General features: G+C 26.1%; 1 protein-coding gene across 1 annotated transcript; it reads left to right on the top strand.

The window, feature by feature from the left end:
- Positions 1-14,015: 14,015 nt before the first annotated feature.
- Positions 14,016-16,202, top strand: LOC137835935 (putative pentatricopeptide repeat-containing protein At3g23330). Its single transcript, XM_068644693.2, has one exon. It carries the CDS (start codon positions 14,138-14,140, stop codon positions 16,031-16,033), a length of 1,896 nt encoding a protein of 631 aa, XP_068500794.2. The 5' UTR covers positions 14,016-14,137; the 3' UTR covers positions 16,034-16,202.
- The last annotated feature ends 342 nt before the right edge of the window (positions 16,203-16,544 follow it).

The raw sequence follows: 16,544 nt of genomic DNA on the forward strand, positions 1-16,544 counted from the left end.
CTATTAAACACTACAACAAAACAAAATCATAGTAACAAAAATTAGAGATAAAAAGTAATTAATCTTTATATTAATTAAATTATATATTATTTTAAAAATTAAAATATTATTTGTATTTAAGTTATTTCTATTATTAATAAAAATTTATAAAATAATTTTTAAATTTCTATTTAAATTAACTACTAAGATTTATTATATTTTATATTCTAAATTAGTCTCTAAAAGATTAATAAATACTAATTTAGAATTTAAAGTAGAAAATAGTTAAAACTTTAATAACTAGTAATTAGATACTAATTTATAAATTTTTATTAATAATAAAAACTATTTCAGATACTAATAAACTTTTTAGGTTATAAATAATAACTAATTATTTTGATTTCTAAAATTAATTTTTATTTAATGATTTTTTTTGAAATTATATTATTAATTTTAAATTAATCAAATAGCAGTTAGTTTATGAAAAAAAAAACTCACTCATCAATCATTTTATAAGTTAACTTTTGCCAAACAGTACATATAATTTATCTTTGTAAAAATACAACTATTAAAATTAAGTAAAAAATATATAAGAACAAGAGACACATTCATTTTGTTGTATCCGAATTCTAAATGAAGCAAGAGACAATAATTGAGAACTGATAATTATAAGATAATTAATTTTAACAAATCATGAAAATAATAATTTAAATGAAAGAATGTCTTTAACATTCATTAAATGCTGGAAGAAACATTAAATTTAAGATGAAAAAATGGATTGGGTTTTGCATATAGGACTCACCATATCCTGTCCTACCAATTCAACAACGTGTCATTGGTGAGAAATTGGTAAGTAGTTTTTCTGGAAAAAAATAAAAATTATTAAAAATTTAAGTTTTCAATTCTTAGCATTGAATATCTAAGGATTTTAATACTCTTAAACAATCAAATTACATGTCTTTTAATATTGTTACCTAATTAAAAAAATATTTCTCTAATACTACAATAAAAGTATGAATTTTTAAACTAAATTATTAGTACATTTAATCTTTGAACCAAATTTATTTAAATTAATTTTAAAAAATAAATAATTTTAATTTTTTTATGGATTGCTTGCTAGCGGACCAAAACGACATTTTTCATGACATGGCAATATATATACTTGTTTGTATAAGTATAGATAAGAAAAATTCTAAGTAAAAAATATATATTTTAATTATTTTAAGTTATAGGGTTATATATAAAATATTAGTAGTTAAAACTTCATAACTAATTTAAATATCAATATAAATTTTATTAATAATAAAAATTATTTTAAATACTAATAACTTTTTAATTTTAAAATAATATATAATTTAATTAATATTATAATTAATTATTTTTTATTTTTAAATTTAATTATTATTTAATAACTTTTTTATAGTGTTAGAAGTTGAAGAAAAGATAAGTCATGATTTTATTTTCATTAAAAGTTGGTCACATAAGAAACATCTTTTGAGCATTTGAGTCTTAGACTTAATTGAACATTATAAATAAAATATTTTAAGAACGTTAATTACATGTATATGTTAAACAAAAATTAAACTATAACAAAAAATTTAAACAGGAAACTAAAATTATATTTAACCCAAACAACATTAACACAAACAGAAATTTAATTTGCCAAACACAGTTTTTTTTCTGACATGTTTTCTTTAATTTATTAGGACAAAGACTACTTCTAGATGTGATCCCGTGACTATCACTAACCCAACAAATATGTATAATAAAAACAAGAACATTAAATACTTAATATCAATCAATTTATTCTTTAAATTAATATATTGTTCTAATGTCCACGAAGAACTAGATAAAAAATTTACGTTATTAGATTTGGAATACTTGATAGCATATTTTTTAATAATACTAAATTATGGGTTTGAAGTATTGTTAAGAAGATGAGATCTAGATAATTATTAAAGTTTTTGTCTTCTTCCTTTTTTTGGACAGGTTGTTAGGGTTTCACTGAGATCCTTTTCGCATTGGTGTTATTCCTTTGACTCTCAGTCTTGGGTGAATGTCAAATAGGGGTATCTGCAGAAGGTTCTCTGACGCTCAAGTCAGTAAAGAAGGTGTTCGGTACTAGGACATGTGTACAGTGATAATGACGTACCTTGTTCAATAGAATGTGTGTTATTTATATTATTTTAATAGATTTATCTTATTGCGTTTGTTTAGTGGAATAAATCACACTTATAGTTGCATTACCTAATTTTTAATGACAATTTAAATTCATTGACATTGATTTAAGCGTTAATGGTTATATGTGTTTGTGGAAGTCTTATCATCTCAATCAGAAAGACCGAGTTCAATTAACTCCATAAAATCTTATTTGATAAACTAGTCATAAAAAAATTTCTCAACCAGATATTATAGACAAGTATACTTAGGAGGAGATAAAATTCTTGTTCACATATTAAGGCCTTAAAAGCTTGGATAACATATTATTGGTCAACAGTAAAAGTTGCACCTGTTCTTTTCATAAAAGAATGTTTTAAATTTGAAAGTGACCAGTTTTTATGTTGATAACAATGATTTTAATTTAATTTTCTAAAATGTATATTTTTATTTTAACTTATAATAAAATTTAAGATAATTTTATTTTTCTATAAATATTTATAAAAAATCACAAATAGAATCTCATAAAAAGTACATCTAACGAACAGGCTTATGATTAAAGTTTTATAACAACGGGTCAACTAAATACACAAGTAAAAGAATAATGTTATAAATCATTATCAAAGTGTCGTAATATTTTTCTATTCTTTTGAATTCTACGAACTCAAAAAAGTAAATAAAATTCACAACTTGAAAAAACACTTAATAGATATTTACACATTACTTAATGGAATTGGTGGTGTAATTCCTATTCATGCATTTATAGAATATAAGTTCTATAAACTCACTTTTCCTGGTATAGTGTGTTTTAGTTGGAATCTGGTGACAGAGTACTTTCATGATTTTCTTGCAAAAAAAATGAGTAACATTGAAAAATTTCATTTTATTTTTGTCGTGCATTCGTACATGTTACTGTGTATAAACAGTAATTACAACAAATGTTCTCACCTAAAAAGTACTATCATAGTTTTCTTGCAAAACATGCTCATCCTCGTATGAATTCATCTTTTATTTTCTTGAATTTGTAGAGTTATATAAGAAAATTATCAAATAAAAATCAATTTTAAAAATAAAATATAATTAGTTGTTATAGTAATTAAATTAAAAAATATTTTAAGAAAAAATTATTAGTTTCTAAATTAGTTTTTAATATTAATAAATAGTTTCTAAATTGATATATAATTAGTTACCAAAGTTTCAACAACTAATTATTTAGATTCTAAATTTTGTAGCAAAAATCTTGATAGTTAGTTAGATACCAATTTAGAAACTATTCATCACTAATATGAACTAATTTAGAAACCAATATTTTTTTAGTTTTTAAAATGGTCTCTAATTTAGTCACTATAGCAACTAATTATTTGTTATCTCTAAAATTGATTTTGATTTAATGATTTTCTTGTAATATATATATATATATATATTGTATCGCTAAGGAACAAACGATCATAAGACTTATCGATCTATGAAACTTATCATTACACTTCTAGGTGGAAGACTTATCAATATCTAGATCCATATTAACTGCCTACTATAAGAAAAACAAAATAAAAGTAAGATAAATACAAACGAACATAAATTAAACCGTACAAAATATTAGATAATGTTAATAATGATCAAATAATAAAAGGGTCTAATAAGATCATGTAAATATGCACAATGCAAATATGTGTTATTATTACAACATTTATTATATCTGATTAACAAATACTTTTGTGAACCAGTTAAACCTTTTACGGATACACTTTCTTTTCAGAATAAAAACACCAAAGACCAAATACACAAAATGAGGAGTTAAAAGAAAGGATATCTTAATCAAGAGGAATTACTATCTCAACATCCATTAAAAAACAATTGTATCATGTTTTCACCTTTATTTGCTTTTTTAAAAAATGCAACATTATGTATTATAATTACTATTACTTTTACACAAATTTTATTATAAATTTACTGTTTGATAAATTTATTTTAAGAGTTTTTTTAAAGTCACTTTTACTCAAATATAAATTTATCCATATATATTTGTGTGTGAAATGTAGGAATAAATTATGGAAAGTAGACATCGTAGTAATTTTTTACTTTACTTGCATCTCCTACTTTTGAATTGAAATAAAAAGAAATAAATAAAACGCATTACACCCTCTTAATTATATTATGTGCGTGCTTAAAAAATAGTTAAATAATTTATACGCTAGTTAATAACTTATTTGTTAAAAAAATTATTAGAGATGTTTGATTGTGATTTTTTTTTCTTCTTTTAAACGGTTACTTTTTTTAATATATATATTTTTTTTATACAAATTTTTATGTTAGGTATCACTATGCAACTTGACATCTCAGCTAGATTAACACTTCAAAGTTTTCATGTTAAATAAGTAACAACAATCATCTGTCATCGCATGAAAAAAAAATATCAATTTTCTTTTTAATATATTTTTAAGAAGCTAACTTTAGTTTTTTGATGAGTTCATAAAATAGGCTCATAAATTGTCAATTAAGAGTTCCATGGTATATTCACTTTTTAATTTTGTCCCTCTAAATTAAAAAAATGACAACATTTTCTCCTAATTATTACTCTTACTTTAAAGAAACTGTGTTGATGCTGGTAGTTTTGAATGCTTTTTTATGAAATATATTTTACTAGATAAATATTATAATAACTTTCAGCCAGTAACTTTGAATTGAAATTATTATTATTATTTTAAAATTTAACCAAATTATTTTAAAACAACAGGGCCCAACAACATGCCACAACGACCATTCTCACCTGAGTTGACTGTGAAAAATTATTGACAGAAAAAGAAAAAATAGGAAAATTAAAAAAAAGTGAGAAAAAGGAAAATGAAAGATGTAGTAAGGTACAGTGGTAATAATGGAAAGGAAAAGGTTGTGCAAGCAAGACATGTCAGATACTCTTCAATTACATTACTTTATTAATCTATATCTATACATTTGTATTTATACATAATTACGTAACTTTCTTTTTTATATATTTTTATGTAATTTATTTTATTATTTAATAAATCAAATATTTTTTATTTATTTAATAGATAATATTACATTAATAATTCACTGTTTTATATTATTTCATTACAACTCTCAATATTATTATTTTAATATTTTTTATATAATTTAATTTTAAATTTATTATTTATTAGACATATTTATTTCTAAACACAACTTGGTGGGTGAAAGTATCATTTTTCATAATTTTGTAACATTGTTGTTATAAAATTATATATATCTTACAAAATTGAGGTATTTTAATATTTTAAAAAAATTATATATATTTTTAAAAATTATTTTAATGTTATAAAAGTATGAATAGAATATATGTTTTCATTAGTATTTAATTATTATTTTTATTTGTTTACCTTGTATTCATTTATTTATTTTATTTGTGTCGGTATGTAATTTAATTTATAATGTATTTGCATCCAACCCATTATTCCACATTAGACATTAAATTCTTTCGTATTCTCAAATGTCACCTCTATTTAATATCGTATGTCACATATTAGTCAACATGTTCTGCTCCTAAGTATACGGATACTGTTCTGTCCTTTATTTTTAATTTTTTTAATGATAAATACATATTAATACTTTCTTTCTCCTCCTTGTAAAGTGTAATTCAAATTTATTTATGAAAAATGTTATTTGTATTATTGAACTTTTCAAAACAAATTATAGAATGGTGTTAATATTTTGATTTTAAGTTTGTTGAAATGATATTATTAAAGTGAAAGAATGTTTATTTTTAAAATTTAAGATTTTATCATAATTTTTTTTAAAATATTTTAAAAAATTAAAGAAAAAAATGTATGTAAACTTTCTAATCTTATGTGAGACTATATTAAAAAAATTCAATAAAAATTAATCTAATTTCTACACAAGGCCATTGATTTTGTAATTTTATAGATTAAAAATATATGATAATCACTTGAATAGTTTATATTAACTTTTTAGATTCAATTATAAATAATATAATTAACTATTTTAAACAAAATATATTAGATCAATGTTATTTTATTTTATATTAAAAAGTTCCTAAAAATCTAAAATTAACAAAATTTGAATACATTACAATCAAGTAGTTTTTTTCAATAATTTTTAAAAAATACTTAAAGAATTTCTTTAACAAACTTTATAAAAAAAATTATTTAAAGATATCGATGAAATCATTGTATAATTTCTTTGTTTTATCTTTATAGAATATTTATTACAAAAGTGATATATTTGTATATCTTTCATGATTTGAATTTGTTTTCCAATACATATAGATTTGATGTTTTTATTATGTAATAGAGTTCTACATGATTGTGTAGTTTCTTTAGTTTTCTAAAAAATTCTTGAATGATTGTATTATTTAATGTGATATAATACGAGTTTTAAGATTATGAAACAATTTCATTAAAATTGTTATGATTACATCTGAACATAAATTTCGAAAGAATTGAACTAATAAAAAAGTGATTGTATTTTTCTTCGTTAATTTCTATTTTAAGTTTTTTGTATTTTCTTTCTTGATAATTTTTTTTTATTTTTAACAGTGTTATGAGAAAAAATTCCGGATAACTTATTAATCAATTAAAAAGGTTTTAAAATCTGGTAACCAATTTTTTTTTATATGTTATTTTATCTATGCAATTTATTTTTGTTATACAAATTAATGGAACTTTCTTAATTTTTTTTACGAATAAAAAACTATTTATTACCATCACCAATAATTTATTGTTCGATTATTTTAAAGTTAAGTAAAATTGATTTACATAATTAAATACTGTGTAATTAATACATGTCAAAATTAATTTAAAAATAATTGATTCGAATGAAAAGTTAGATAATTAATTTCGCAAAAGCTGTAGTGTGATAGGACAGGGCAGAGAAAGTGAAATAAATGTAGAGGAAGTGTGAAATAAATGCTTGTGTTGTCAAATAACAATTACAAGAATGTTTTTTTTAAGAATAAAAGTACTACAAATGTTTCATTGATATATTTTTTACTATTAAGTAAACTATATATGTACTTTTTAAATTTTAATGAGACATATTATTTAATAATTCTTTTTGGATAGAGTATAAACTATGTTAAATTCATAAATAGTCAATAATAATAATAAGTATATTCTTATAATTTTTTTAAGTAACTTCTTATATATACTAAAATCTATATTTTAATCTGCTTTATTATTATCTATTCGCATAATAAATGTTGATCCTTAGGGTTAAACATTTAAAATTTTAAAATTCTTAATGCTTTGTCATCGAATATTTCTAAATACGAAAATCGTTTTGTTCATCGAATATTCTTAAATACAAAAATTAGTAAAAATCATTTTTAATCATGATCGACTTGGTCGATGATCGGTCAATGAACGATCTGGTCGATCATCGACGATGAACGACCTGGTCGATCATCGGTCGATGATACTATAAATTTCAATTTAAAATTTTTCTAACAATGAAGAGAAGATAATTTTTGTATTATTATGATATCTGTTTGATGATGAGGTATAGATTTTTATTCCTTTTTTGGATCTGAATTTTGTTTGATTGTTGATGTAGAAAATCTAAAGGTTGTTTGGAGAATGTTGTGACAATGAAGGACAAAGATTACAGGCCTACTTATTGTCAGATATTAATAATAAAAGTTTTGGTGTGATGTGGGTTATGATTAAGTTTATCTACTATTCAAACCAGGTAAGGTTACATTATCTTTTATTTTTAGTTTCTTTTCTCCTTTATTTTGGTGGTTGGGAATGGTAGATAACTTGAAGCAATCACATGATTCCACCTCAAACCTAATACAGAAAAAACATTAATTGATTTCAGGTTACTTTCTCCCCTCTCTTTACTTTATCTTTCTCTTTATTTTTTTCCATCTCCACTGAAGAAAGCAAAACCAGCAAACCCAAAACTCCCAAGGGAAATAAATATTTTGCTTTCATTGTTTTCAAGTTTTTGTCATTTTCTTTGGTAAAATGAGTTTTGGGTCACAAAGATAGAGCAACAAGCATTGAATATGGGAGACTAGTATGGAAAACAACAATTAACAATAAAAAAATAATAATAAGTTGTTAGCTACCCTATCATAGTTCTTACTTATAGAAGTTAAATAATTAAATAAATTGAAAGGCAAGGTTTTACTTATCAACCTCCACATTTATATTAGATATGTAAGGCTAATGACATCAAAGTCCAATATATTTTAATAAATATAAATTTAGGTCGAACATAATATTCAATATAAGAGTTGTGTATTTACACCAGATCGTGTACTACTGATATATATGTATATATATTTGGAGAAAAATCAATGAAGGTATGACAAAAAATTTGGACTTTTTTAAAATTAAATTAGTTTTGATTTAAAATAAAAAAATCTTAAATGTAGAAAAATACTAATTAACATATACATATAATATAATCAAAACATTTTGATAAAATATTCACCAAAATTTTTATAACATTAGATGTTTTTCCAAACAACCTTCAATGTGTACTATGATAAGGAAATGTATAGAGGAACAACAATAGTCTGAACTTCAAATACTCTATTGTTCCATTGTAAATATTTCCTATATTGTATATCAACAACAATAATATGTTCCATTGATAAGTTTTCCATTTTTTCGAGTAAAATAGAATAACTCATCAACTATCTTTTCATATATATACTAATGCAATGTGCATTCATCAAACTTTACTCTATAACTATATATGTTACAAACTCCATTATCATTAATCATATAGTATGTGATTTTCACTTGTGTAATTGAAGATGATGTCCAATCCATTATTGGAAAAACATTTTTCATAGTTGTTAACACAAATAAAAAAAGTTTTTTTATCTTAAATTTGATAAAAAAATTGACAATATATTTCACATTGGTATAAGTTTATGAAATGAAAGTTGTAACAAAACACCAAATTCGTATGCACCCAAAAAACAATAGAACATAGTTTCAACTGAAATTTCACCAAATTCAAGGTTAGACTTACAATATATATACATTAACAAATTATAAAGAATAATTTTTTCAAACTGTTCAATCGAATAATTCAAGATTTGATACAAATGATTAATAATCATTTGCACTAAATCTTAAATAAAAACTAAGATTCACTCAATGTAAATGTGTGCATTATTGCAATACTTAATTTAAACAAATATTACAACAGTAAAAATAAACTATATATCATCCAAACATATTACAATAATCTTACTTCTACAATGAATCTAAACTACATTTTATAAATTCTCTATAATTTAATTCCTATAATTTAAAAAAATAGTAATTAAATAATTAAGTCACTCCTAACTAAAATAAATAATTAGTCTCTATAATTTTTACTATTCCTAAATTTTAAATTATAATTTTAATAATCTTATATTTATTTTTATAGAAAATTCAATTTCAAATATACGAAACTGAATAATACATTTACATTAAACAAAAATCACACCAATAAACCAATTCAATTAAAACATTCATCATGATTGAAATCACAAAAATAACAATAATTTTAATTTTAATAATACATTGAAGATATCGACCTACTTCAATAACTTATTTAGACTCATAAATGATAGCAATGAGACAAAAGTGCACTACCACAAACTACACATACCAACTGATTCAAATCACCAAGATAGTCTTCAAAATCTCCACAACAATGTAGTAACACTGCCCCTAAAGAACAAATCGCAAATAGAGAGAGAAATAGACGCCATAAATGTGGGAAGAAGAAACACTATGTTCTAGTTTATATATTTTTATGTTGAAGGCTTTTAAAGTTCGAAGTAAATAAATTTCACTTATTTACAAAGATGTCGCACATTTTTTACTTTATATTTGTTGTAATCTGATGTAAATATGGTAAGGTGATATGTGCACTTTACATAAGTGAATGTTCATAATAATTTTCAGCCAAGAACATATCTATAGTATATGGTTATATGGTTGATAAATCACAAGTCGCTAATATGAGACTATATATTATGGATGATTTTATAATGGTATGATAACGAGTGACATAATAAGTCAAATTGTTCCTATTAGGAAGATGGGACCTAGAGACCTATTGAAGGGTTTCGTCTCCTCCTTTCCTTCGGGTAGGTTGCTGGGGCTTCACTGTGATCCTTCTAGCCTTCGTGCTACTCCTTCGGCTCTTAGTCTTTCAGTCTCAGGTGAATGCCAAATGGGGGAGGTACCTGCAGAAGACACTCCGACGCTCAAGTCAGTAAAAAAAGGTATTCGGCACTTAGAGGTGTACATTGATAATGACATACCTTTGTTTTTGAAATGTGCGTTATTTATATTATTTTAATGAGTTTACCTTATTGGGTCTGATTAGTGGGATGGATCACACTTAAGAACGTATTATCTAGTTTTTAATGATGATTTAACTTTACTGACCTTGGTTTGAGCGTTAATGAATAAGGTGTGTCGATCGGCTTGCACGTCCGTGCAAATCTCGGTCAGCTCGGTCAAAGTAGACCGAGTCGTGGTAATGACCGGTCAGTCCATACCAGTACACCAACAAATAATTGTTAGGATAAACCCTAAATCCTATACTATAATGAAAGGTGAACTATAATTAGTTCAAACTTTTTAAAATGATATTTGGATTCACTTATATATAATATATTATGAAATAATGTCTTAATGTTTAGTTAGTTGAGATATTCAAAAGTATTTTTTTTTTTACAAACGGATGAGAGGTTCTTTTCATGATTTGAATTCGCACGGGTATGAAAAATTAATTGCAACTTCGTATTAAATACTGCATAAACTTAAATTCTAGTCGTAGAACCTCAAAAACAAGAATAGAAACCCTTTGATACATTGAACAAAAAAATGTCTATATATATGAGATTCTAATCATCTCCTTCCCCTATACAAGACTCTATTTCACTAAAATTAAACATATGAGTATCTTCCTATATACCAACTGACATTACCTAAGAGAAGCATAGCCACACACATATATAAGAAATATCTAACAACCAAGCTAATTAGCTTTTAAATTTCATCACGGCACGTAACATGGAATTGACCACTCACTCATGACACAAACTAAAATTAATGCACAATCATATGAATTCAATTCAACTTTTACATTTAGTGAAATAAAAAAAGTTAAAAAATAATGTATTTTACAATGTGTTTCGAACGGATTGTACAGAAAGAATTGTTATCTTTCTCATCGGTCTTCTCTTACTTCATTTTATTCAATCTATTTCTGTTTTTTTTTTCTTGTAAATATTTGGTAATTAGGTTGACTAGATACCATGTTTAGTGAGTGAATTTAATCATTGTGCTCCCTCTATAATTTATATTTAAAGAAATCATTGTACTTGTAATTAATGTGTCATAAATGAGAATCTAATAGTTGCCCGTGTGGATGTAGATTGTAGTTGGTGACCGAACCACGTTAAATCCTGTTTTGTTTATTTTCTGTCGTTGATTCGTGATTGTGTGTTGCTTTTGCGTGCGTTTTTTCCCATCAGTAAACTCCGGTCTTGATGGTATCTGCAAAATACACTCTAACGTTTAAGTGAGATCTTAATATTCAGTGATGATGACACCTTTTTCTTGAAATATTAATTACTTATATAATTCTCATGAACTATTTGTTATGAGGCCGAATTAAAGCTTTAAATCATAATTAAAAATGTTAGCTAATGCTTAAATGTTGTTAATCTTATGTTAGTCTTAATAGAACTGGTCATCTTATTGGATGCTGAGACCTGCATTCCGACTGGTCACAATGAACTCCTGTAGATAGAAAAAATTCATTCAGATGACCTTTTCATCCAACCTTGAGAGAGAGTTAGCAATGAAGAGTAGATGAAATAGAAGGTCATGGAACTGAAATGAAAATGTAACACAGAACAATACTGTCACACATGCATGCATTCAACAAGGAAATCATGGCGCACATGTTGAAGAAAGAGTCTTTTCTTTCTACATTTTTTCATGAATGTTCAGTTCGTCATTGTCATTGCTCAAACTTAGGTCACCTAAGTTCTAATTACGCAGTAGACCTCCTATTTCTACTCCTCTCATCTTCATGACTTCACTATATCCATGTTTTTTTTTTATTATTTATTTTTTGATCAGCTCACTATATCCATGTTATTCCTCTACCGATTACTCATATTCAAATTTTGCAGACAATGCTTGATATACGTCATTATCGGTTTGGATCTTATCAAAAGTATTTTTAGCGAATTTTTTATTTTGGTGTATAAAACATTGGTATGTGTGTACTCAATTAATAGTTGTTGATAAGATAATAAGATTGACCTTTGAATTTTAAATTATTTTTAACCATCAGAGTTTTCTTTTCTTGAAGTGCATGTTTATTTTCTTTGTAAAATGGTTGAATCAACTCTAAAATTGATCATATTTATTATATCTTTTCTTACTATAAAATAAAATAATCAATCCATGTAGAAACATTGTCAATTCAAAATACTGTAATCTATTCATGATGAACATTGCATTGCATAGATACTTTTAGTTGCTTGTGATTTTGTACTTTTTTTTTAAAACTTCTACTTTTATACCAATACAAATTAGAATTGCATAATATAGATTATTTTAACATTTCATTATGTCTGCAATGACTCGTGTTCATTTTTAAAATATGAATTATCTATTCTGGTTATGCTTTATATTTATATTTATGTTAATATTAAAGTGTGTTTAATGTATTGTTAGTGATACTGCAAAAAACTTGAGACACATACTGTAAAGAAATTCTTATATAGTATTTATCTTATACATGTTTAACTTTGATAATTTCAGACTAAATCCATTAGACTTAGTTAAGTGTAATATAAAGATAACTTAACCATATTTTTAAACATATTTTTTAAAGTTTAATTAAGTTTTAAGTCTCTTTTTATAAATTTTAATATTTTTAATTGAGTTTTTATTAAATTTATTAAGTATTTAAGAAAAAAAATTATATTTATTATTGAATCAATGAATTTAGTTTAATTTTGATGTGACGTGGCTGTTATTTTATTATGTTATCTTATTTATTTATCTTTATATATTAAAGAATAAGAAGTTTTTTCATTAAAAAATAACTTTAATTGTCTTTATCGAAAACTTATTAAATAATAAGAGACCTTCATCTTACATGAATGGTGATGGATGATGACACTTTGACAATCTCTTCTGTAAATAATGACTAAATTTTGAATATTCAATAAATCAACAAAATTTAATAAATATTTAACTAAAAAATATTTAAATTTACAATATTATTTTCATATTTAATTATTAACATTTGAAATGAATATGATTTTAACCTCTAAATTTATTAAAGAATTAAATCTTTGAAATTTGAAAAAAAACATTTTTAGCTATTAGCAATATATTTCATGTCCTATAGCAATTTTATTAATTTGAAAAATTACAACTGGATTTACTCAAAATTTCAAAAACTAAAACTATAATTAATGTTATAGCTATGGTATAATAAACTGGATTTACTCATAATAACTCATTAATAAATTCTTCATATTCTAATTTATTTCCGTTATGCTACATTTTAAAGTAATTGTTACCATTTTATCTTATTACTATATTATTATTATGTATACACTTATTTTTTAAAAAATATCTGGTTATGTATACAAAGTAATAAATATAGAAGTGAAAGAATGTTAGTTTTTTAATAAAATTATAAAGAAATGTTCACAAAATAAAGTTTTCACATGAATAAACAATTATTATTATTATTATTATATTCGTTCATAACCAATTAAGTTGTAAACATATTTGATTAAGTTGTAATTATTATTTATTATTTTTTAAGATGGAACACATTTAGTTTTTAATTATTTTTTTTCTGGGTTACCTTCTTTCATCTTCTCAATTTCTATCGTATGAAATGAAGCATGCAGAAGTATGAAAGAAAGTGTTACAGAGACAGAAATGGTGTGGCTGTAACAAGACACTTGCGAAACCAGTGGAAATGAATGTTACATTTTTATTTGATGAATGTAATGTCTTTCTGTTCCATTAGGAAGACGCAGGAAACCTCAAGAATCCTTTCTACACTTTCATTCTCTTTCAAAATCTTCCAACCCAGACTCTTGTACCATTCACTCCACGCCCAAGTTCAATCATTTCCTTCATCACCATCTAATCACTACTGTTACGCTTCGCTACTTGAGTCTTGTATCTCTCTCAAGGCGTTAAGGCCTGGGAAACAACTCCACGCTCGATTGTGTCAACTGGGTATTGCTTACAATCTAGATTTGGCCACCAAACTGGTCAATTTTTACAGCGTTTGTAACTCTCTTCGGAATGCCCATCAGCTGTTCGATCAAATTCCCAAAGGGAATTTGTTTCTCTGGAACGTCTTGATTCGGGCTTATGCGTGGAATGGGCCCCACGAGGTTGCCATTTCACTCTACCACCAGATGCTTGAGTATGGGCTCAAGCCCGATAATTTCACTCTTCCATTTGTTCTCAAGGCATGCTCTGCACTCTCCACAATTGGAGAAGGAAGGATCATTCACGAGCGTGTGATACGAACTGGGTGGGAGAGGGATGTGTTTGTTGGTGCAGCTCTTGTTGACATGTATGCCAAGTGTGGTTGTGTGGTGGATGCCCGTCACGTGTTTGATAAAATTGCAGAGAGAGATGCTGTGTTATGGAACTCCATGCTGGCAGCTTATTCTCAAAATGGACACCCTGACGAATCGCTTTCTCTATGCCGCGAGATGGCAGCAACGAGTGTAAGACCCACCGAGGCAACTTTAGTCACTGTGATTTCATCTTCAGCTGATATTGCCTGTCTTCCTCATGGAAGGGAGATCCATGGATTTGGTTGGAGACATGGGTTTCAATCCAATGACAAGGTCAAAACTGCTCTGATAGACATGTATGCAAAATGTGGTTCTGTAGAAGTTGCTTGTATCTTGTTCGAGCGGCTTAGGGAGAAAAGGGTTGTATCTTGGAATGCAATTATTACTGGCTATGCGATGCATGGTCTTGTTGTTGAAGCTTTGGACTTGTTTGAGAGAATGAGGGAAGAGGCTCTGCCGGATCATATAACTTTTGTTGGTGTTCTTGCAGCTTGCAGCCGAGGGCGTTTGCTTGATGAAGGGCGAGCACTGTATAACTTGATGGTGAGAGATTACTGTATCAACCCCACTGTTCAACACTACACATGCATGGTTGATCTCCTTGGTCACTGTGGTAAACTGGATGAGGCGTATGATCTTATAAGACAAATGGACGTGATAGCTGACTCTGGTGTATGGGGTGCTTTGTTGAATTCATGCAAAACCCATGGGAATGTGGAGCTAGGAGAGGTGGCTTTAGAGAAACTAATTGAACTTGAACCCGATGACTCTGGCAATTATGTCATTTTGGCTAACATGTATGCTCAATCAGGTAAGTGGGAAGGAGTTGCTAGATTGAGGCAGTTAATGATAGATAAAGGAATAAAGAAAAACATTGCTTGTAGCTGGATTGAAGTAAAGAACAAGGTCTATGCATTTCTTTCTGGAGATGTTACACACCCAAATTCTGGTGCAATATATTCAGAGTTGAAGAGGTTAGAAGGACTAATGCGAGAAGCTGGGTATGTCCCACATACAGGATCCGTCTTCCATGATGTGGAGGAAGATGAGAAGGCAAACATGGTGTGCAGCCACAGCGAAAGACTAGCTATTGCATTTGGACTCATAAGTACATTGCCAGGAACCAGGCTTTTGATAACAAAGAATCTTCGGATTTGTGAGGATTGTCATGTTGCAATCAAGTTCATCTCGGAAATAACGGAGAGGGAGATAACTGTGAGGGACGTCAATCGCTATCATCATTTTAAGCATGGACTGTGTTCATGTGGTGATTATTGGTGAAGAAGCTTTCTTAACTTTACAAAATGCCATTCACTGCAATATTTAAACTAAAGTAAACGACATTTTATACTATAAAGACTGCTTTGAAGGTTTTGTAAAATTAGGAATTGAAGTGATCAGTATTTATAATTTCAGTGGCTAATATTAGAGGCTCATTTTTTAGGAGTAATTCGAATGTTCAAAATGAATTTATTCTTTCTCCGAAGGAAAATCCTTCAGTAATTTTAAGATCATATTCTATTCATTAGTTTTTATGGTCAATCAAAAGGTTAACATTGGCCTAAGAATCATTGTTGATGTGGTAAAAGTTATACTTAGGAGCTAGTTGTTTAGTGTTGTGTTTTTTATTTTCTTGTCTATTTCCAGTCCTCTTCATTGTAAAAAAGGAAGGATATAGAACAATCTCATTTCTGTTGTGAGATATTGTAAACTCATAAATTAAACTACTACTCAATCTCTTAATCATGGTTCTTTGAAATTTGAATAGAGTGTATTTTTGTGTTTAAAAACG

The sequence above is a fragment of the Phaseolus vulgaris genome, chromosome 5 (assembly GCF_051622355.1).
Source record: "Phaseolus vulgaris cultivar YP4 chromosome 5, ASM5162235v1, whole genome shotgun sequence".
NCBI classification, from domain to species: domain Eukaryota; kingdom Viridiplantae; phylum Streptophyta; class Magnoliopsida; order Fabales; family Fabaceae; genus Phaseolus; species Phaseolus vulgaris.

Coding starts and splice junctions, on each gene's coding strand:
- LOC137835935 (XM_068644693.2), top strand. CDS start 14,138: ATGTTACATTTTTATTTGATGAATGTAATGTCTTTCTGTTCCATTAGG.